The following is a 22128-nucleotide window of genomic DNA, read 5'->3' on the forward strand; positions in this document are numbered from 1 at the left end:
CAACATATTGCATTGAGTAGAGATTTTGCTATTTAATGAAAAAACATTTCAACTTTCAAACAATATTTCTTTTCGATCGTGTCATATGAATCATAGAAAATTCAATCAGAATATCGGAAAAATACGATGGATGAAGCAATGACGTGAAGCCAGGAGCATAGTACCTTCCATGACCATGGACACCTTGTTCACAGGATCTTAATCCATTAGATTTTTCATTAATGTGTGGTCATATAAAGCAGCTGATCTATCATGTTTGAATCACATCTCAACAACAATTACTTGATGAAATTCAAGATGCAAAAAACCAAATAAGAAATGACCCAAATCTGATCCACTGAGTAACAGAATCCTCAGTTAGTCGATATGAGGCATTCAAGCCGAATATGGACATTTCAATTTTCATTGTTGAGGACGGTTGATACAATGTTTAGAAGTGAAACATAATTCTAACTGTGACAAGAAATTTTTTTCGAATTCCTTTAACTTCTAAACAAAAACGAATCGGACCTATGTTAATACGAAACAAAAATGTTCAGGATGAGTGCAGAGGGTCACAATTTGTTAAAGAACTTTTAGAGCTACTGAAAGTCCAGTCAATATGGAAGTTTTCATTTCTTCGATTTCATATGTTTTTTGATGTGCTGAATCCTAATCTTAGGTTTGCCAACAAAATTTTATGAGGAACATTGAAAAAAAAGGCAAAAAAAGGGGAAAAATTGCATTTTTGGCGATTTTTTGCATAACACTAGAGAAATATCAGATTTTCGTGAATTTTTCTCCTTTTTTTGTATTTTGTCAATGTTCCGTCATGAAATCTCGATGGCAAACCCTCAGATTCGGATTTATAGCTCTCAAAAAAACATATGAAATCGAAACGTCTTTGTAAGCACAAATTGACTATGAAAGTGAGGGGTGTTTTTTTTAGGGCTACAGAACTTTAAATTGCAATAAAACAACGATGGATTATTCGATTGACATGAATTTTATTTATCCGCAAGATAATCTTATGGCATTACATTTTAAATATGATTTCTGGCATATGACCGCCACGGCTGGCTCGGATGTAGTCCAATCTGGACGTCCAATTTTCGATGACTTTTTCCAACTTTTGTGGCCGTATATCGGCAATAACACGGCGAATTAATGTTGTCTTCCAAATGGTCAAGGGTTTGTGGCTTATCCGCATAGACCAATGACTTTACATAGCCCCACAGAAAGTAGTCTAGCGGTGTTAAATCACAAGATCTTGGAGGCCAATTCACAGGTCCAAAACGTGAAATTAGGCGGTCACCAAACGTGTCTTTCAATAAATCGATTGTGGCACGAGCTGTGTGATATGTTGAGCCGTCTTGTTGGAACCATAGATCCTGGGCATTATGGTTGTTCAATTCAGGAATGAAAAAGTTAGTAATCATGGCTCTATACCGATCACCATTGACTGTAACGTTCTGGCCATCATCGTTTTTGAAGAAATACGGACCAATGATTCCACCAGCTCATAAAGCGCACCAAACACTCAGTTTTTCTGGATGTAACGATGTTTCGACATACACTTGAGGATTAGCTTCACTCCAAATGCGGCAGTTTTGTTTGTTGACGTAGCCATTCAACCAGAAATGCGCTTCATTGCTAATCAAAATTCGCTCATGAAAATCGGGAACAACGACAATCTCATTTTGCACTTTTTGCAAGCGTTCTTCAGGCGTGAGTCTATTCATGATGAATTGCCAAACCAAACTGAGAATAAATCACCTGACAGCTGTTAAATCGGTCGCCATCTTGAACAGTAATGCCAACTTAAAGTTATATACCTCGAAAAAAAACACCCTTTATTATTATGTGGTCTTCGAGTGTTCAACTGACGAATGAAAGCTCTCGAGTTCATACGTCAGTGCTTTCCTCATTTCCATACTCAAAGTGAATCACCATAGGAATTCCGCAGACGACACGAATTGCTCTACGACTCCTTAAAGTCAATCATACCCGCTCATGCAAACACGCCGAATCCCATACGCCATCAAACTGCGGACGATCGAACATCTCCTCATCCAATAGTTGACAAAACGGCATTCCGGTCCCAGAGGAAGAACGACAGTCGATTAGTGACTTGCCCAAATCGCGAAACATTCCTCATTTCGCATTCAACATCAATCGGAGCGGTTCAGCCGGCGAGATAAGCCGATTGCAATCCGGAAGGTCAATTCGGGGGCGGTTGGCGGCACTGACATCGTTCCCCCATCTAATACCGCAGGCAACCCTTCCTCTCCCGCTCTTATCAAACACATCTAATTACTTGAAGGATTTCATTAGCCGCCCCCTTGAGATTTGGGGTCGGCGGTGTGATCGCACCCTGTTTGATTCCCTGCCGCAAATTAAGTCCGTGATGTATACGCTTTTGATTAGCCGCCTTCTTTTTTTCGGGGATGCTCTCACGGGCCGGACGACTGCGTGCAGTGGCGGCGATGTACCAAATAGAACAAGGTCCATCAGAACTTTCATATTTCAACTCTGATTCCGCCGTTTTGCAATAGATGGTTGTAGCGGTGAGTGGTAGTCGAAATAAATAGATCGTAGATGTCATACAATAAGCATAGGTATTTCTAAACATAACGCGAAATATCGAAATATCAGTAGATTTGAGTCTTCATCATAGTTATTCTCGATAAAAAATGTCAACTTACGAGCCAAATTCTCGTCATTTGCGAGTGGTTTTAATTTTCTGCTTTAATATTAAGATATCTGCGACTGGGGCTCATTGAATGCTCTCAAATACTTATGGTGAGGCCGCTCTTAGTGAAAGAACGTGCCGAGAGTGGTTCCAACGCTTCCAGAACGGCGATTTTGACGTCGAAGACCAGCGTGGAGGTGGAAGAGAGAAGGTTTTCGAAAATGCAGAATTGGAGGTACTACTTGATCGAGACTCGTTTTAAACGCAACAAGAATTGGCAGGATCATCGGGAGTGACGCAACAAGCCATTTAAAAACGCCTGAAAGTCATGGGAATGATTCAGATACAAGGAAATTGGGACCGTATTAGTTGAAGCTGAGAGATGTTGAATGGCAAGGCAAAGACGAAAGGGATTTCTGCACCGCATTGTGACTGAAGACGAAAAATGGGTTCCTTACGATAATCCCAAGTGCAAAAAATCATAGGGATATGCTTCCACGTAGACGGCCAAACCGAATATTCACGATTCCAGGATCGTGCTCAGTATTTGGTGGGACCAGCTCAGCGTTGTGTATTATCAGTTGTTAAAACCGACTGAAACAATTACAGACGATCTTTATCGAACGCAATTTATGGGTTTGAGCCGAGCATTGAAAAACAAACAGCCCAATACAACGAGAGACGTGATAAAGTGATTTTACAGCATTACAAAGCTCGACCCCATGTTACGAAAGTGGTCAAGACATACTTGCAAACGTTGAAATGGGAATTCCTACCCTATCCACCATATTCTTCAGACGTTGCTCCCTCGGACTATCACTTGTTTCGATCAATGGCATACAGCCTGGCTGATCAGCACTCTTATGAAGAAGTAAAATATAGGATCGATTGGTGGATCGCTTCAAAAGATGACCAGTTTTTTCAACGCCGGATTCGTACCCTGCCCGAAAGATGGGAGAAAAATAGACAATAGTTTGAATCATAAATGTATCACCAGGTTTTCACAATAAAGCCTTGAATTTCGGAAAAAAAAGGCGGAAGCAAATTGAACGCCTATGTTATATTTTTCAACTTTTCCGTGAAGCGCTTCAGTCGTGACGCCGTCTGCGGTCACCAACATCGCTGACTGCCCTGTCCGCCACTGACTACGATGGAAACTTTAATGATTTTTGGTGTTTGAATAGGGATAGATCTACTGGGAAATCTGCTCGATAACATCGGGGCTAATTGCCAGAGCGATTGAAGTGTTGCGGCAGATCGTGTGGTAATGGGCTTAGCGTGCGCTGCTCCCTCTGGTGGAGGCGACGGAATATGGAAATGAGAGATCTGGAGCGTGATAAGGCGGAAAGTTGGGTTTTTATGTGGATATCGCCACACACTGGAAAAACAATTTCGAATTTGCCGTTCTGGTCGAAGAGAGATGAGTTTCGATGGGAAAAGCACTGATGCCAAGTGGGGAGCTTTTGAGCGCTCGTTTTATGTGCCAGTTGAACCCTTGAAGTGGACGAATCAGAACTCAAAAGCTCCTGACATAACGTCAGTACTTTCGTCATTTTTTTTACTGCTAACTAGTTTATTCGTTTGAATTATTTTGCTTCGACAGATAAATTCATGATTTCCAAGAGAATTACTTCAATATTCAATCATAAAGAGCCTCCAGATAGAGCAAATTTAGGTTCGGAATATTTCAACTTTCCGTTGTTATCTTGTTAGCCATGATACTATGGCAGAAGCCAAGCAGCTAGTACAAAACTTGGTATGTCATTCGAAAGCACACTAAATGGGGTAATTTCTAATGTTAAATTGAAGAATTACCATAAACATTTCGACCATGTGTTATTTGACATCTTTTGTTGCAAATAACTTGTTTGATCTACACTTGAACTTTGACCCTTTTAAAAGTAGACACCCTGTAAAGAGTTGAATCTTCAGGCGTAGAATTAACTGATATAGGTTCAAGTATGAAATTTTTTTCTTAGTTCACTATAATTAGCAGACAAAAAGAAATGCATCTTCTATTTGGTAATTTTAAAAACTCGGTGATGAGGTAATCCAATCACCTGCCGCCTTGTTATCTATCAGTTCTTCTCGGGATAATAAGGGTTAAAACCCTACCCCTTAAGAGCTTGCCGCCCACATTTTGACAGAGGAATTAGTTTGTTCATTGAATTTTTCATTTTACTCATGGCAACTTTGGCCATGAAATTGTATTCAAGTAAGTCAATTCTCATTGAGGATGGTATATAATATATTCTCTTGATGCAGAGAAATGAAAAAATTGTTAATTTCATAGAACAAAGCATGTGTAGATAAATTTCAGTATTAGCAGAGGAAATGTGTGCTAATTACGTTTCAACGTATTACACAAGAGCACAGATGAAAATCTCAGCAAAAACTCCGTCTCTCCGAATATGTGTAGTTATTGATTTATGTATTTGTTTACAGAATGAGCTGACATATTTATATCAAAGAGCTTATTCTTCATCCAAAAAAATCTTTTCATCTTTCCTCTTCGTCAAAAGTTGACGACGAATATATTATTATCAAATCTTAAAACAGAAAAGAAAAAACCAGAAAGGAGTAATAAATGCAGAAGATTGTAAAAGTTCGACACGAATCAAAGTCCAAATTAATTCCCCACCATGCAAAACTTTCGGCCACCCTATGCACGAACACCACCAGGCTAACACACGTATCCTGCAAATTGGGAGGACGACAGGATTTCGATAACCTACATAATTCATGGCAGAGCCCGTGTAGCTCGTCGAGGTCCATCCAACCAAAGTTGTTCCACGAAACGGCAAAACACCAAACATTTCGATATTGTAAAGTTGGCATTCGCCATACAGCATTGTTGTCTTTCGGAAGGTCACCCGGGGAGGAACAATGGAATCTATTCGGTGAAAAGTGACCGGAAACGGTCGGACGTTAACATTAACTTCCGGTTTGGGGAGGGAGGGCAAATCGTGATATGTGTGGTGCGAAATAAACAAGCCTGATGTGTGTACCGCTTGCGAGATTTGTTTACTGAATTATGACTGCATCGAATTATGAATTTCGTTTCGGTTAACCCTTTATTGTGTGCAGATATGTGGATTTTTGGCAGGTCTTTCTCTCTCGACAACTATAACATGGGCCAATAAAATGAGGAAAAAATTGGTGGTGCCGGAAGTCAGATCTAGTTTTAGAGATACAGATTGATAGACTTTTTCTCGATTCTGTCCAAAAATAAAGAAATAAATGAATCTTTGAGGGCTAATAAGATAAATATTTAACAGCCCTTTCTATACTAGGCTAACTTGCCCTTCTCAATTTCATGCTTATGATATTATTTTGTTTAAATTTCCTTCACGAAACCATCACGGCATTTTTGGCTTCTTTATACTAAAGATATACATATGCCGTGTTCTCAGTTTGGTTTGGCAATTCATCAAATTCAGCCAAGCGATCATCAAGTAAGGCGTAGATTCGTCGAATGGCCCAAAATGACATTGCCGTTGTTCCCGATTTTCATAAACGAATATTGTTTAGCGATGAAGCGCACTTCTGGTTGAATGGCTACGTCAACAAATAAAACTGCCGCATTTGGAGTGAAGCTAATCCTCAAGTGTATGTCGAAACACCGTTACATCCAGAAAAACTGACTGTTTGGTACACTTTATGGGCTGGTGGAATCATTGGTCCGTACTTCTTCAAAAACGATGATGGCCAGACCGTTACAGTCAATGGTTATCGGTATAGAGCCATGATTACTAACATTTTTTCATTCCTGAATTGAACAACTATGATGTCCAGGAGCTGTGGTTCCAACAATGTCACACAGCTCGTGCCACAATCGATTCATTGAAAGACACGTTTGGTGACCGCCTAATTTCACGTTTTGGACCTGTGCATTGACCTCCAAGCTCTTGTGATTTAACACCGTTAGACTATTTTTTGTGGGGCTATGTAAAATCATTGGTCTATGCGGATAAGCCACAAACCCTTGACCATTTGGAAGACAACATTCGCCGTGTTATTGCTGATATACGGCCACAAATGTTGGAAAAAATCATCGAAAATTGGAGGTCCAGATTGGCGGTCATATGCCAGAAAGAATACAATTCAAGCTATTCAAAATGAAATCTCCCATTGGAAAACCCCTTTATAATGAAACGATACAGCATAAAATTGTAACACTACTGTTTGAAGGGCGCAAAGTAACAAAACCATAGCCCTATTCATTTAAGATCTTTTCATTGCCTTGGAAACGTACTTTTCATTGAGCGTTTTATGAAAGAAAAGCTTCGATTCTTTCATTAAAACCCTTATATATTCCGAGGTGAAATGAGTTGAAAATTGACTTTTCTTGTTGTACCTATTCAATTTCCTCACAATAAACTTCTTGACCCTTATCAACTGACTGCTAATGGAAAAGGTGATTAGCGACTGATGCTTATAACCCCAAAAAAACTGTCATAAACTCACCATTTTAACGATGAACCTCCTTCCGAATGTCATTTGATTTTATGGATAAAATTCTCCCGACCTCGTCCATCCATATCGAAGTTTTAAAACCCCGAGATAGAGTTGATGCATTTCACAAACTCCAAGGCGACAGATAACTCAATGATTTATATTCCTTCAGAGACTCCACACCCATAATATACCCTTTGTGCTCTTATATTAAAATGTAAATGTCACACTTTCATTGACTACGAAAGCTCCACTGTCGATGAAAATGATTTTATTAAAGTACTGTAGTACGCGTTGAAAGCAGACTTGGTGCCTTTAATATTGAAATAATCAATCAATCTTTCAGATGGGGAAGAATATATTGATTGTCGGCAAACAAACCCAGTCAACTGAAACTTGGATGATGCTGCTACGGATCGTTCAAATTTGACAGTTAATTAATGTTCTTCCAGCGCTGGCTCTTCAGCAAAATAAAACTGAAAAATGAAAACTTTGTTACTGGATTCGCTCTTGGTAAGGATATTAACTTCGCTGATATGAAGCGTATTTCCGTTCAAGAATTTTCGTCTAGAATTTCCATAAATTGGGTGCAGACATCTCAAATGAGGGAAACACGTCTTTGCGAGTTATTATTTTCTATTTTTATCGACAATGATTTTCAGTGATCAGAATTTATTTCAGTTTATTTAGTTGTCTCTTAACGAAGACTATGAAATATGTACATGATCGAAACAGACACTAAAGAACAATTAAAAGTTTTGTGCCTGAAGTGGTGATGAGAAACAGTAACAAAACCTTCACAGAATACTTCTCCTAATTAATTTGCACAGTTTCAGAAAGGTTTAACACAGACCTAGGAGATTCATGAAATATAATATCAGTAGATGAGGGTAAGGACCTAATTGTGGATGATGGAATAAAGGCAAATAAAACAGCTTCAACCTTTTTGGTTTTACTCAACATATAATTTACAACTAATACATAAATTGTACCTCATTGTCATTTTCTCTTTAAAAAAGAAACTATCAACCATTTCCGATGGAAACAACTATACTCATAAATTATTTACTCTGTACAATTCTATAACCGATAAACTTCGTTGATAAACGTCAGTACTCCGGAAAAAATACATTAGGTATTTATAGATACTCATCAGTTCATATCACGCTTGAAAATGATTCGAATTCATTAGTTATGGATTCCATAATAGGAAATATAAATAGTGTGATATAAAAAAATTAATGCTAGAGCAGATTGTAGTTATTGATTTTGAATTCATAGACTTCCCTTTCTTTCAGAACAGCTCAATATTTACACGATCTCCAAATCCTAAGAATGTTTATCGGATTTGTAACTTACTATCTAGATTGTCTTAATAAATACAATATGTACAATTATGATTACGAATAAATTAAATTACAGGGAAGAATGAACATCATAGGTCTATCATACATTACCAGCATTAAATATAAGTAAGTTCTTAGGGATTTATAAAAATACTTAATGATTCTTTACAACAGCGGACACAAAATTATTATATTCGTGAAAAACTGAGAGGAAGAGCTCAAAAAGGATCATGTTCAAAATAAATCATCTTTAAGAAAAATATGCTATTTTACATTATATTACACCCTGCACCACATAAGAGATGTTGCCACAAGGACTGTCTTCAGGATATAGGACGATGTTGATGATGACAAATCGCCACTGTTTGTCGAACGAAGGGAGTAATCATTAATATTGCTTAGGTTTTCTTCAACGCTTACTTTGCTAGGATTACTCCTGAGTCTGAGATCTGTAAGAGATGTGTAAAAGATAAATCATTGTGAAATGTTAGATATTCAATGATGTGATAACAAGGGCAGCAATTTTTTTCTGAGAGAGGTGTAATAGGAATCCCGAGTATTATAATGAAGATAGAATTAGTAATAGTTCGAAAAATGCCGATTTGAATAAAAATTCAAAAAAGTTTTGATATCTCTGAAATGATGCATATTGAAATATACAGAAGAAAAATATATTACAGGATTGCATTCATATTCAACTTCATAAAAAAATTGAAAAAAAAATATGTGAAGAAATAATCCTGGCGTGTTTCAGTGGAGATGTCAGAAAAAAATGTTTCTGTATGAAAATGTGGAAACATATTCACCTTTTCCCCTCTCCGTTACTGCAGGTTCGGATATTTCATTGCTGCTTTGAGCCGAGCTTAATTCTTTTAAACGGGTGCGCTGTTTGCCGACAGCTGCAAAGAAAAATGTGCATAATTTACTATTTTGTTTTGCTTTGTTCCAGCTTGTGTTTCGTATTTAATATCAAGAAAGGAAGCTGTTCAATGTCTCGAAAAATTCGAGTCTTTATTGCCGAACCACGAATATAAAAGCAGTTGTATCGTGTGTGAGGATATACGCATTTTTATCATTCCGCCCATAAAATTTATCTCTCATCTTTCCTGAACTTGGTTGATCGTTAAACTCTCCATCGGGAAGTGAATAAAAAGTCCTGGAAAATATTGACTACGTCGTTCTGAAGTGGAATCGGAGTATAAGGACGTTTATTTTGTGTCTTTCAGACTCACCTTGATGATTGATATGACCCATTTGATATTCAAGGAAAAAACATTGAATTTTTATGTTATGTTCCTATGGGAATATAAGCTCTTCAGCAGATAGTCTAAATCGGTGGAATTATGGAATAATGACATGGAACAACAATAAAATCTCTTTTTCGCCTGTCCTAGCAAATTGAGGCATCGGTAGGCGAAATGGACTGATATTAAATCTGTTGAGCATCTGATGCATCTCTTATCTTCGCCTAAGTTAGCGTTTCCCTATTGGATTGAATGTAAATTCTTGTATGAAAAAACCTTATGCCTGCCTCGAGAACCTTTTCTTCGTCAAAAGTTGCTCAAGTGAGTGCCAAACTTTACGTTCGTCCTTAAAGCAGAAATTCTAAAGTGTGTGAAAAGTCAGAAGAGCATTGGATTACATGTATCATCTTTTGAAGGTGACTATGCTGAACTTCTTTTAGTGCATATCTAAATCATTAAGGATCTTTGTAGATTCCTAGACAACCAAAAACATAGTCCCACACTTTCAATTTAGGCACTCGATATTATTAGTTCTTTGAAAACGCGTACAGCTTCTAAAACGAGTACAGCTTATCCTTAATGTTATCCTTCAAATTGTTATTTCCCTAAGGACATGCAGGTGGTTTTTGAGAAAAGAAGAATATTTGAATTGTAACCAACAAGAAGCAAAAAGGTTATCATAATTCTATTATCACATACCTTTATCCAGAATCAATTTGATAGGAGCAGGTGTCGTGGTTGTTGTTGTCCTCACCGTTGAAGGGGAAGGTATGTCTGCAAACGAAGAGAAAGTAACAATGAAAAAATGAAGTATGAACTATTGTAATGAATTAAGTGAATCGATTATAATAAAAATTCTTTAAAATTCATACCGAAGACAGTCGCGCAATGTTTTAGTTCATACTCAAAATAAACTTTCAATGGCTTGACATCTATTGAGAACGCTTATGTTTATAACACAACAGTCCCCATTCAGGTATAGTATATCCAAAGGCATTTGGAGGAAGATGAATATTTCGATTATACAAGGTTTTTCCAAGTTTCCAGAAATTCCTTCAGGGCCAGTGAAATTATTGCTTAACAATACTTTCAAATAAACCCCGGTATTTAGCAGAAGGCGGTATCCACTTCAAAGGGACATATATAGCCGAGCGTTTTTATGGACTAGTTCAAGTGACTTTGGATATACTATACTGACTTCATCGGAAGCTGTTTATGGGAGGGGACTTAGAGTAGTTGGGAACAATTGGAAAAATAGCATCGTAAAGACTTATTTTTTATGTGAAACTTGACTACTTTCGGATACATTGAACATTAAAAATTTCATGAATCTCTTGATGGGAAGTTCCTGGCAATATTGAAACCAAATTTAAATTCCAACCCACGCAATGAATTGAGCGGAAATCTCAGGATATCCCTTTATGCATAGGTCCAGGGAAAGAGTCCGCCATTTTTTAGAGGCGAGCGCAAAAAGGATTAGGCGCTCCGAGACTTCTTTGAGGGACATTCAATGATTTCCCAGAGGATGTGAATCATGCAGGTGGCAGATGAAACATTTTTGGGTTTGAAAAATTCGTAGCGTCTCTCCACGCAGTCGAAACGGCGAAGCGTGAGCTACGTCTGGAAAATCTGTGTATTCAAAGTTCGGGAGTTTTGTGCTCAATAATTCCTGAGATTGCGTAAAGGTGATTCATCAGTGTATATTGAGATAAATTGCATTATATGGAATGAATGCCGTTCCGTTTCGGAAACGACGAGATTTGTCCATTTGTGCTCTTAGTAATTCGAGAGTAATTCGATGGAAGCATGATTGGATCACAGGTAACCGGATTTTTATGTGCACTCTGAAACGTAGCTATTGTTTCAGGGTCTTTGATGTTGACTGCTCAGACATCATATTGCATTAGGTTCGTCTACATTCGTATGTTGTTTTTATTTGTTATTCGATTGAGAATTTTATGGAATTTTAAATTATTGACAGCTTTCAATTTATAGTGCGGTGAAGAAAAAATCAGTTTTCATTTTATTCATTCAAAATACATACATCCGACAGAACGAGGCCCAATAATAGGTGTATCCAATGAAGAAAAAATTATGATTATGAATTGAATGAGAAAAAAAATGCAATTGCAAATAAATAAACAAACAAAAGTCTTTCATGATTCTTAGTACCTCAATGCATGACTCACCGATGTCCTAAACTGAGATAATGACAAGAATAAGATGTCAACATTTCTGAGATTGTAATTCGAACTTTCCATATCTCGCAATGGAAAGTCCAGACGTGGAAAATAATTTTGCGTATAAGGATATTGAATCAATTATACTTGAACCTTTTGGCAAAACCATAGGATGCCAACTATATTCAATTTGAAAACGCTCTTTGAAACAGCCATCGATGACCATTTCAGTGCAATCAACTTCGTAAATCGTCTGGACAAAAAGTTCTCTATATGGTACTCGTATACCGATGGATCATAATCAGAGGTCAGATGGATCATAATTTGAGGTCTCTGGAATCACATGTATGCCACTGACCATGAAACAACTGGCCAGGAATCGAATCAACTATGGGTACATGGCCGATGATCTTACGAAAACGGCATCAAGATAAACACCTGTTGGCTCCGAGCCTTTCTGTGGTCCTAAAAACGACCAATATCAGACAACGGTCCAACAATGAGAGTAGAAAAATAGAAACACTCCTAGCCTTGATCAAGCAAAGAAATTTGTGGTTCTTTCACCTACCAATACCAGAAAGTTCTTGGAGCTGCCACGAGCTGGTGGGACTGCTGACAGAATATTGTAGATCCAAATAACTTTTGTACCACATGAGTGAATCAGCAGATGAGATCTGCAGGCTCTGTGGAGAAGAGGATGTCCAGGGTTGACTGGCCTAAGAACCAAACATATGGGAAAGTCAGTTCTGGATACTCACGAAGTAACAGGCAAGGCTCCAAACATCTTAAGGAATTGTATGAATAGGTAGGGTTGAGAACAAAATATCAATTTAACAATTAACAAGGTTAACAGAGCCCCAACGACCTGGATTCAGTAATAATAATAGATCATTTCTGCGTATTTAAAATCACCCGCAAACAGACATGTACAGGAACAAATGACATCTAAAATGTCATTGACAAATGAAAGTGCTCCCTAAGTTTGATCACTGAGGAACGTCTAAAGTCTCCGAGAACCGTTTCTGTCATGGATACAGAACCAACTTCCTGTTTCGATAATTTAAATGACCGACAGAGAGCAATAGGTTTTTACAGGATTGATATTTTCAATTGGAGGCATTCCCTTTCACATAGAACCAAACAAAAAAAAACCATTCCATCGAATCAGCTCGCACAATTAAATATCCACATTACGTTGGTATAAAACTATCGAATCCTCAGCTCACTTCATTAATGGCCCGGCCATCAGCGTTCTGTCGAATCGAATAGATCAACGTTTTCCACCTCATGTGGGAGGAATCGAACGGAAAACAGATATTTCCCGGAGAATTCGCCGCTCCCAACGTCCATCGGAAGCCATTCCGAGAGACGAACGGCAAATGTATTTAAGTTTTTTATTCGGAAAAGTTCCCCATGTTTCGAATTCATCACAATGAACCTTTGAGCCGAAATGGCCTCGGGGAGGTTCAATTAAAAATTCAATCAATTCCGAAGAAACGTCGTTGATTGCCGCCGGTCCTAAAAGCACATTTCTTTTGTTAAGACAAACAATATCCATATTTCTTGCTCTGGATGGAGTCGCTTAAATTTTCGTTTGCTCATAAATAACCAGCCGTTTTTTTTTCAAGCGGTGAATTTGGTGCTTGAATAAGAAAATCGATCGTCAAGTTCATGAAGTGAAATTGAAAGCGATTTGAAATGACAGTTTCCTTTGTGTATCACCTAAACCAAACATTTTGCCTGGTGCTGAAATGTGTATCAACTGTTTCAGAGGATCCAGTGAATGAGAGGCTTGCGGCAAAACCTAACAAACGTTTCTTGGAGAAAGTCTATAGTTGATTGCTTGATTGTCTGCTGATTTCACCTCCATCTTATGATCTTTTGTGACTCCATCAGAGCTCTTCTCACCGCTGCACCAGTGACTACCCTTTAGAGTTAGACTTTTGATGAACTCTAAAACATGAATGGTGAGGCAGTCTGTGAACAGACGATTAGAAGTTTTTCCATTCAATTTAATCTGACAAACCTATTCTCAATATATACTTCCTTCCTTACAGCGATCCAAGTTTTGAAGTATGTATTCCGAAAAAACTTCTTGGAGTGAACCACCCTGGATGATTCCGCCGAGTACTTCTTTCGGCTGCCATCTTCTCTCGAAACATTTTCTTACAGTTAAAGTTTCCTACATCACAGAACGGTTCCGAGTCAGTAAAAGGAGTTCTCCATCCTTTCTGGTAAGTGTGTATAAATATCTTTGTTTCCTTTGATTCAAGACTTATTATTCTTGCCTTAATAATTGATTTTTCTTGGGAGTTCCTATATAAATGTTGGACTCGACGATAAGGAGCTCAGTGCTGCGATAGCAGTTTGACAATCACTATATCACAGTGGCTACTGTGAGTACTTGGTGCTTGCCTCAGAGACCCATGCAACGGCTCTTCTTTTGTACCATTTGATGCTATTCCCTTTAGAAGTTTAGGTAAACGATGACCATGTCCTAATAAGTAAAACTATGAGTTTAAAGGTACAGCTCTCTTGAACAGGTAAAATCACAGGAAAGTACGAAATAGAACTTTTCACACCTAATCTCTCGTCAACCCTATTTTGTGACAAAACCATCAACCTTTCAATCCATTTAAAAAAAATGAGTATTTTGCTTTGGTGGCAATCTCTATACAACTTTAAAAACAAGTTCTGCTTAACGTGGCCTTGAGCACTTTCAGCTTTTCAATCTTCTTCAACATCATTATTTATAATTCACGGAATTATAATTATGGATACTGAGCCGGGCCTCATATCTCAATTTACCACCAAGGGATCTGATGAAAAAATATCAACATGACCCGTATTTCAACATTTCATGCAGATATAGTAGGCAGCGCTTTTATGAGTTATAATTCCGTGAAAAAAATGCGAATGCATTAACCTTATGACTCGGATATTTTATGTCGATATAACTTTGGTTATTAACGGGAACGTAAAAGACGTTATTATCTGAAGGGTGCCAGAAAATTATTCAATGATGAGAAGTGGAGTTTTCAGTGGGGCTTGAATTGTATGGAATTTGGTTGAAATGAGAAATATTCACTTATAATCGTAGAAAACAGTGTGATTTACAATTTCAAATTTGATGAGAATGGGGACAAATTATTCAATCTCGTTATAAATTTTTTTTCTTCTATATTTTCTATTTCTTTATGAAGACCCGAGACTACTAGTCTCCTCTACATATTTCTGAACCAGTTTATTTCTGAATTATAGATGGCGTTCAATAATCATTCAGTGCTTCACGCCTTGTTGCTTATAAGGAGACTGCATTCAATCTAGAATTGTTATGACTGTGGTTCTGCTGGTGGTAAGAAAGAATCTTGAAGAAAAACTTTTCATTCTGATCTTACAGCATCTGAACTAGGGATTATTACTTGATTCAGTATCATAGCAAAATTCGCGATTCAGTTGTTCAAGCTACTAACGTTGAAATAAAGTTGTGCATATCTACACTACACAATATAATGAACTCGAATGTCAAAAGATATTTTTACCGAATATAAAGAATGGTGTTCTTCGATTTCCAGATATATTTCATTGTTCAGTTCAATACAAGGGTTCGGAGAAGATTGAAGACCTAATAATGTTTCCTGAGAGTTTCCATTGATTATCGAACTCCTCTATGCGTGCTTTTACGAATGCGCTAATGTTTTTCCAGGAACAGGTGGCTTCAAACGCAGAAAAAAGATGTGAGGATGATGGAGGGTGCTGAATTTTTTGTAGAATCCTACAAATTTATTTCAGAAGCTGTATGTGTTGTTAGTTGTTGAAATATTATTGGCCGATTCTAATCGATATCTAGAAAACTGTAATAATATGATATTTATTTTTACAAATAGAGAATGAATTATGCAATATTCACTATTCACAAAGTATAAATGGGCTTATTAAAGAAATATTCCTAGAAATATTCAAGGATTTTCGCTGCGAACGAGACTAGGAATTGAATCATTATATAGGAGCTTAGAAGAATCGACGTTGATACTAAAAGATTGGACGGTCAATATGAGAAAGAAAGACGGAACCGAATATGAAGAAGCAACGGTGAAGACAATGTGAAACGCCTTATGCAAACTCTTACAAGAAAGTACTATAAAAATTGTAACATTATGATTGATCCGTTTAACAATAATGTATTTAAATCAGCCAGAAATGTCCACGATGCAATAGTAATAGATCATTATAGTAGAGAATAGCAACGAATTCAATGTTTACTTGAATTTTTATAAAGTCATAAATTTTTTTCTCAAAAAATTTTCCGCCGAATATCTCTTGGGAATTGGCAAATGCCTCATAATCTTATCACAAATTTCTCAAGCTTTTTTCTTGGCGACAAACCTCAGCCTTCAGCATCAGGCTGTTAACCAAGTAAAGAGCTTTCACTTGTCATAGAATTATCTCATCGATTTATCAATGTCCCAAGGATATTACCACTGAAAAGTGTATCAAGGTGAAAAGTTCTAATTGGATTTTCAGATTCTCCGCCAGAATCGACAACTGCTAAATATCCATCGCAAAAAGAAATCGAATGAAACCGAATCTGAGCAGTAAATTCGCCGAGCGACCACAATTCATTCCGGCCAAACTAGGGTGAAATAAAATCACTTGGGATAACCGCCCTCGAACTTGAAAAAGCGTTGTAGAAAGAGCAGTTACGGTACAGGCCGGAATTGCTACGAATGGCTGACAGCAATAGTTTCCTCGGCAAAGAAACGATAACAAGACCACACTCCGCGAGAGCGAAAATCTCGACCTAACCCCCTTAAACCTGTCGAATGGCCGGAGTCAGGTATATATACTTTCCGACCATCAATCTGATAAAGCGAGTTCATAGAATTCGAAATACTACCCCGGAATCGAAGAAGTGAAACCATTGTGCGCGATTTTCGCCGACGTACAACATATATCGCCTGTCATTCTCACTTGTAGCCGTCCTTCTACTTGTCAACTACACGCGCGACGGTGGCGCCACCTTCGTTACGGCCGTAAAAGGACACGAAATGCGGCTCAGCCGTCATCCCAAGATGCCACATTCCTTATTTTACGCTTCTTCCTTTTTAATACGACCCGCATGGTTTCTTGTTGGTGTTTCATCTCTCAATATCCGGCAAATTGGATTCGAGAGTTGCAAGGAAACCGCCATGGTGGAAGCAATCAATTCATATTTTCTTCGGTGAGAATTTGACAGCATCGGTATTTTTATGTCGCGGGAGAAATTGAACAAATCAAGATGAATGTATTCTTTTAATGATGTTCTTTGTCTCTAGGAGTGTTGGGAATTTGATCCTGATATGGCGCCACAAAAGGATCAGGGTTGTGTTCATAAGAACCGAATATAAAGCCGATTTTCTGAAAGTCGAGTGTGAATGAACAAAATTGTATCAAATCTCTTGTTTGAGTTATGGGAATATACTAGAATGGATTTTTTCTACCTCTGCTATGAAAAGAATCATATATTTCATAGCTCACAAAATTTCAAAACTATGTATTGCTCATACTGTGAGATGTTTTATTCCTAATGCCGCTTTGCCACCACGCTTGATGGACCAATGAAATTGGGCTTTGAAAACAACCTTTCTTCGGAAACGCAAAATATGCATAGATACCGTCAACGAAGGCCAGTTTGAACTGAAGCTGTCTTTTTCTTACTCATGTGTTTGCGCAGTCACCTTTCAGGCTCGTGCCACAAACTTCCACAGCCGTGAGAAAAGATGAACTTTCCCCACTTGTAGCATAATATTGTATTTCTCAGGGAAATTAACTTTTCTGGAAAAATTACTCACGATATAATTTGATGGTACCATCCGTTTCTCCAAGTGAATTTTTTGATACACATTTGTAGGAACCATAGTCATTTTTATTGACTGATTTTATGGTCAGCTTCATGTGTAGTTTGTAGGCGTTATTGTCCAGGGTTTGTTCATATTTGGCACCTGAAAAAAAATTGAAGAATTACACCATGAAAATCTTCAGTTCTTTAAATGACAAAAAAAAAATTGAAGGCACATTAGTAATACTGTCTGCATATTGTTTCTTATATCCCTCATAATAACCATAGGTATATGAGATAAAAGGATTATAATTCAGTGAATAATTCTCAGAGTACGAATTAGGTTATTGACTTTCACGATGATTAAACATCAGAGTATGCAGATTTAATTCAGCGAGTTTTCATAATGAATACTTTCGTTTCTTTTTTGCACGGTTTCAAATAATCCCTTTCTCCGACCTAACAATTTCACTCAGATGAATATGATGAAATACAGGAAACAATGGAAATCCCTATTCCTGAAAATATCCTGTTCAGATTCCTGGAATCTGAATAATCTGATCCTCAATTACCGTATTCAATGTAAGTAGGTACCTTTGAGGAGAGATATGAATTTCCTGATGAAAATATTCCATTAATGCATTCAATGCTCAATATTTCATCGTTAGAGCGCTTTTAGAGATACCTACCTATTCGATTCTAGTGTAATGTGCGCCGATGTTTGCAGTGAAATTCATAACTGAATGAACGAAATTCTTTCCTACAACTAGGTATTTCGGTTCGAATGGAAATTTTCCTATAATACGGCCTTCAAATCAATAATATCTCACCATGAGGAATTTTCATTTCAGTCATCAAATTCATTATAATTCGTTTATAGAAAAATACTCGGCCAATAGGAAATTTAATCAGAATTGGAGCTGTAGAACGTGAGCAAACGGGAATTTTATGTTTGCGCATGCTCAACGCCCTCTATATTTGTTGAAAGACCGAAATAAACTGTGCTGACAAGTCAGTATCTCAGGATTTGATATAAATCTATTGGTGAAAAACTGATCAAAAATACCGTCAAATAGAAGGCGAAAATATTTTTCCTTCTTACCTACCACAAATACTAGATCTCCAATTAGCCACATTTATGAAACTCCTAGTCGGATTTTGCCTATTAAGTTGTTCAACTGAGACATATTTCTATGAAAGAATGCATTTTTTCAGGAGTTGCATCTTCACAGGCCGGTAGCATCTTCTTAAAGCAAAAAGAAGCTGTTCGATTACTCGCTGTTCCTGACAGGATTAAAAGCTGTCGATCACTGTTCAGGAAAGATGTTATACTTATTGCTCCGTCTCAATAAAGTAATTCTACTATGGGTACCGGGGCATTGTGGTATTTAAAGGAACGAAACAACCGATAAACTTGCAAAAAAGGCATCAAGGTTAAAACTTGTTGGTCCTGAGTCTTTCTGCGGGCTTGGGAAAGACCAGTATAAGTCAGCGGTCCAACAATGGGAGTGGAACAATGGACAACTCTCTGGAGGAACAGTCCGGGTCTTGCTCAGCCAAAGAAATTTGTAGTGCTTTCACCGACCTATAGCAGGAAGCTCTCAATGCTATCACGAGCTGAGCTTCTGGTAATACTCAGTTCTAGTTACTTACGAAGAAATAGCCAAGGCTAGGATATGTCTGTTTCGTTAACAGTATCCTCTTTGGATTTGTATGAATAGGAAGGGTCGAGAACAAAAGATCTATCTGGTCGCAGTTTCTGGAAGGCTGACTACTCCGTCAGCTTGCATATTGAGTATCTTATACATACATCTTTGAAAACAAGGACAACTTTTATAAATACTAAAAACGCTACGACCATCATATCAAAAAAGAGGAAGAATATGTGCCACTATTTCATCGCCAATATTTGTCACATGTGATTTATTTTAGTAACCGTTCCATAAAAACATTGTTTTACACTCATTATTGACACCTCCTTCAAATTTTGAATAGATGGAAGAGTACGAATATGATCCTAGCCTGAAAATTTCAAGTTTCTAGAGGGTTTATGGCCTTTCTGGACCAGAGGGACTTACATAATTGAATTTGCCGACTGATTCGTTATCGGTCAGTTGAATCTCATCTTTCGGGACAATTCCCAGCACCAAATTCGCGAATAACGAAATGATCTGTTCAAAGACGAGCGCTAAAAGACAGACCGTGCCGCCGCCCGTAAATAAAAGCAAGAATAAAAAGACCACCGATAGAAACATACTGCAGATAAACAGACAGCTCCACCGGCAATCTTGTCGTAATTCTGTCAAAGAGATGCAGATTGATGGCCGTTCCCCCCTTCGGTAATGAATTCGAACGTGTCCCTCCCTTACATCTCCAACACCCCCATCCGAAAACGGAGAGAGCGAACTTCCAAGGATGCCGCCGACAGAAGCTCTCTTAATGGAAATCATTTCGATTCGACATGTCCGAGCAGCGCGATCTGGAATTGCTGGAATCACGGGGGCGGCGTGAAATATTCATACTGTGTTGTAGGTGAAAGGGGAGAGGACGTCCCGCATCATCGTGATAACGGCCATTTGGACCCTTTTATCCGCGAAGTGGCCCCAAAATTCCTTACGTCAGTCATAATGTTCCAGATTTTTTTCCATTAACGAATCATCTGCGGTCTCGATGCGGGATTTGGAGCTGAAATCGACATCGATTTGTGATTATGACCGGTCGTGGGATGTGTTGACGAAGGTTAGGGGCATTTCGTTCCATTGACGTTACAAATAACCTGTCATTTGGGAGCGGACGGTGTAAACACACGCTTGTCGTTTCAGTGGGGTGTTGCTGTTGGAATTTGGAGAGGCGATTTTGAACGATGCCTGATAGGATTTGAAACTATGCTTTTTTTTTGTTGAACAAAATGGAGTTTCTCATAAGAGAAACTCCATGATGTCGACCTATCGACATAATAATCGGATAGCTTACATATATGTTATGGGATTGTATGGGTACTTTTATGTACCTTTCACATCAGATCAGATCAAGCTTCCAAATGGCTAAACAGTCAAGTTACCAATTCAGTATTTAAACCTGTTGGGAAAGAAGTTCTGATCCGTTAGAGAGTGATTTGATCACTGCGTCCATAGTACTAACAACTAGAGGATGCCACAAATTCGAAGCTCACTGAGAGCATCTTGAGAAATCGAGAAATCGAGGACCAACTATTATTTTTTTCAGAATAATAAGATAACAGAAAGCAGATCATTGATAGCTTGATTCCTTACAGGTTACAGGGGGTTACTGACTTTCAAAAATTTTGGCTATACCTTGGATTCTGTTCAAGATATTTGAGAAGTTTTAAAACTTTTTCATACCACCAGTGTTCGAAGTAACATCTTAAGATGCTTATTGCAGTTGTATGCTGAGTGTAAGGTGTAATATCAACTATTCATTCCACTTCCTCTTCACCTCCGCTCCATTGAATTAACTCATTCAAAACGATTCAATTTTGGATCGAAACTGATCCGACCTACGTTAATGTCTTTTCCATGAAAACAGAAACTTGTTTTTCCCTATCCCCCAAAATTATCAATCCTAATGTCATACACGATCGCATATATGTCCGAAAATAACCGTGTTAAGGGCTCGAAAGCCCTACCTATCCGTCTTTTCGTAGGCACATGTCGCGCGCGTTGAAACGAAAACATAATCAATCTTAAAACGTAACAAGGATCCTTCTCAAACTTCGAGTTTATTTACACTGTTAATGCTATGCCCGTACACGCTTATCTGGCGCCCTCTGTGTACCCGCCTCATGCGAAAACAAGGTCCTGTCACAGATCCGATTCTCCTTTATTTGGTCTCTCTCCCGGGGTCCTGGAACTGAAATCATCTGAATTATTGGCCTCGGGGCATGCCGTGCGTTCCTAGCCTTAAGCCTTAGTTGATGACACACATAAATTACCTTTAAATACTCGGCCCTATATATCCTTCTCCCTAATGCGTCCAAGGTAATTGTTCAATATTAAATGGAGATAAATAGAAAGGCATGAATAAGAGAAAACTCGCCCACGCTCTGACTCAGGAAACGTACGATATGCGTGAAAACGGGCCTAGATTAATCATCAAAATTTTCCGAAAATTTATCAACGTTGCATGTTTCAGCTATCTTTCAACATCTGAAATTCTCCACTGACCAGACGTGGATGAATATTTCTACCTATCTGGGGTAAACTAAATATCACGTCTCTTTCAACATTAAGTAGGCCATAATGGTTTCCATTGGTGCCACCACTAATGTTACCGAACTTTCAATGTCCAAAAATTATATTCTCAGCTCTTAAAACTTGCTAGGTTTCTTTTGAGGTTACCTATACATTTTTTTGAGTCAAGTAACCCCATCAAAAATTGTGAGTTCAATTCAATG

At 38.0% G+C, this 22128-nt stretch overlaps 1 protein-coding gene across 3 annotated transcripts in view; it reads right to left on the reverse strand.

Annotated features, from left to right (window-relative positions):
* Positions 1 to 7375: 7375 nt before the first annotated feature.
* The window catches only part of LOC123675196 (neurotrimin-like), a 164046-nt gene continuing 149293 nt past the window's right edge, over positions 7376 to 22128 (reverse strand). Inside the window, exons 7-11 of one of the 3 annotated variants that reach the window (XM_045610510.1) lie at positions 17728 to 17877; positions 10416 to 10490; positions 9279 to 9371; positions 8746 to 8921; positions 7376 to 7602 (exon numbers count right to left, since the gene is read on the reverse strand). In XM_045610510.1, coding sequence (XP_045466466.1) covers positions 8752 to 8921; positions 9279 to 9371; positions 10416 to 10490; positions 17728 to 17877 — 488 coding nt within the window. In that variant the 3' untranslated portion in view covers positions 7376 to 7602; positions 8746 to 8751. Of the gene's footprint in view, positions 7603 to 8057; positions 8922 to 9278; positions 9372 to 10415; positions 10491 to 17727; positions 17878 to 22128 lie in introns of those variants that run through there. The other 2 variants (XM_045610509.1, XM_045610511.1) reach the window with 2 other exon arrangements.

This window comes from Harmonia axyridis, chromosome 3, assembly GCF_914767665.1.
Source record: "Harmonia axyridis chromosome 3, icHarAxyr1.1, whole genome shotgun sequence".
NCBI classification, from domain to species: Eukaryota; Metazoa; Arthropoda; class Insecta; order Coleoptera; family Coccinellidae; genus Harmonia; species Harmonia axyridis.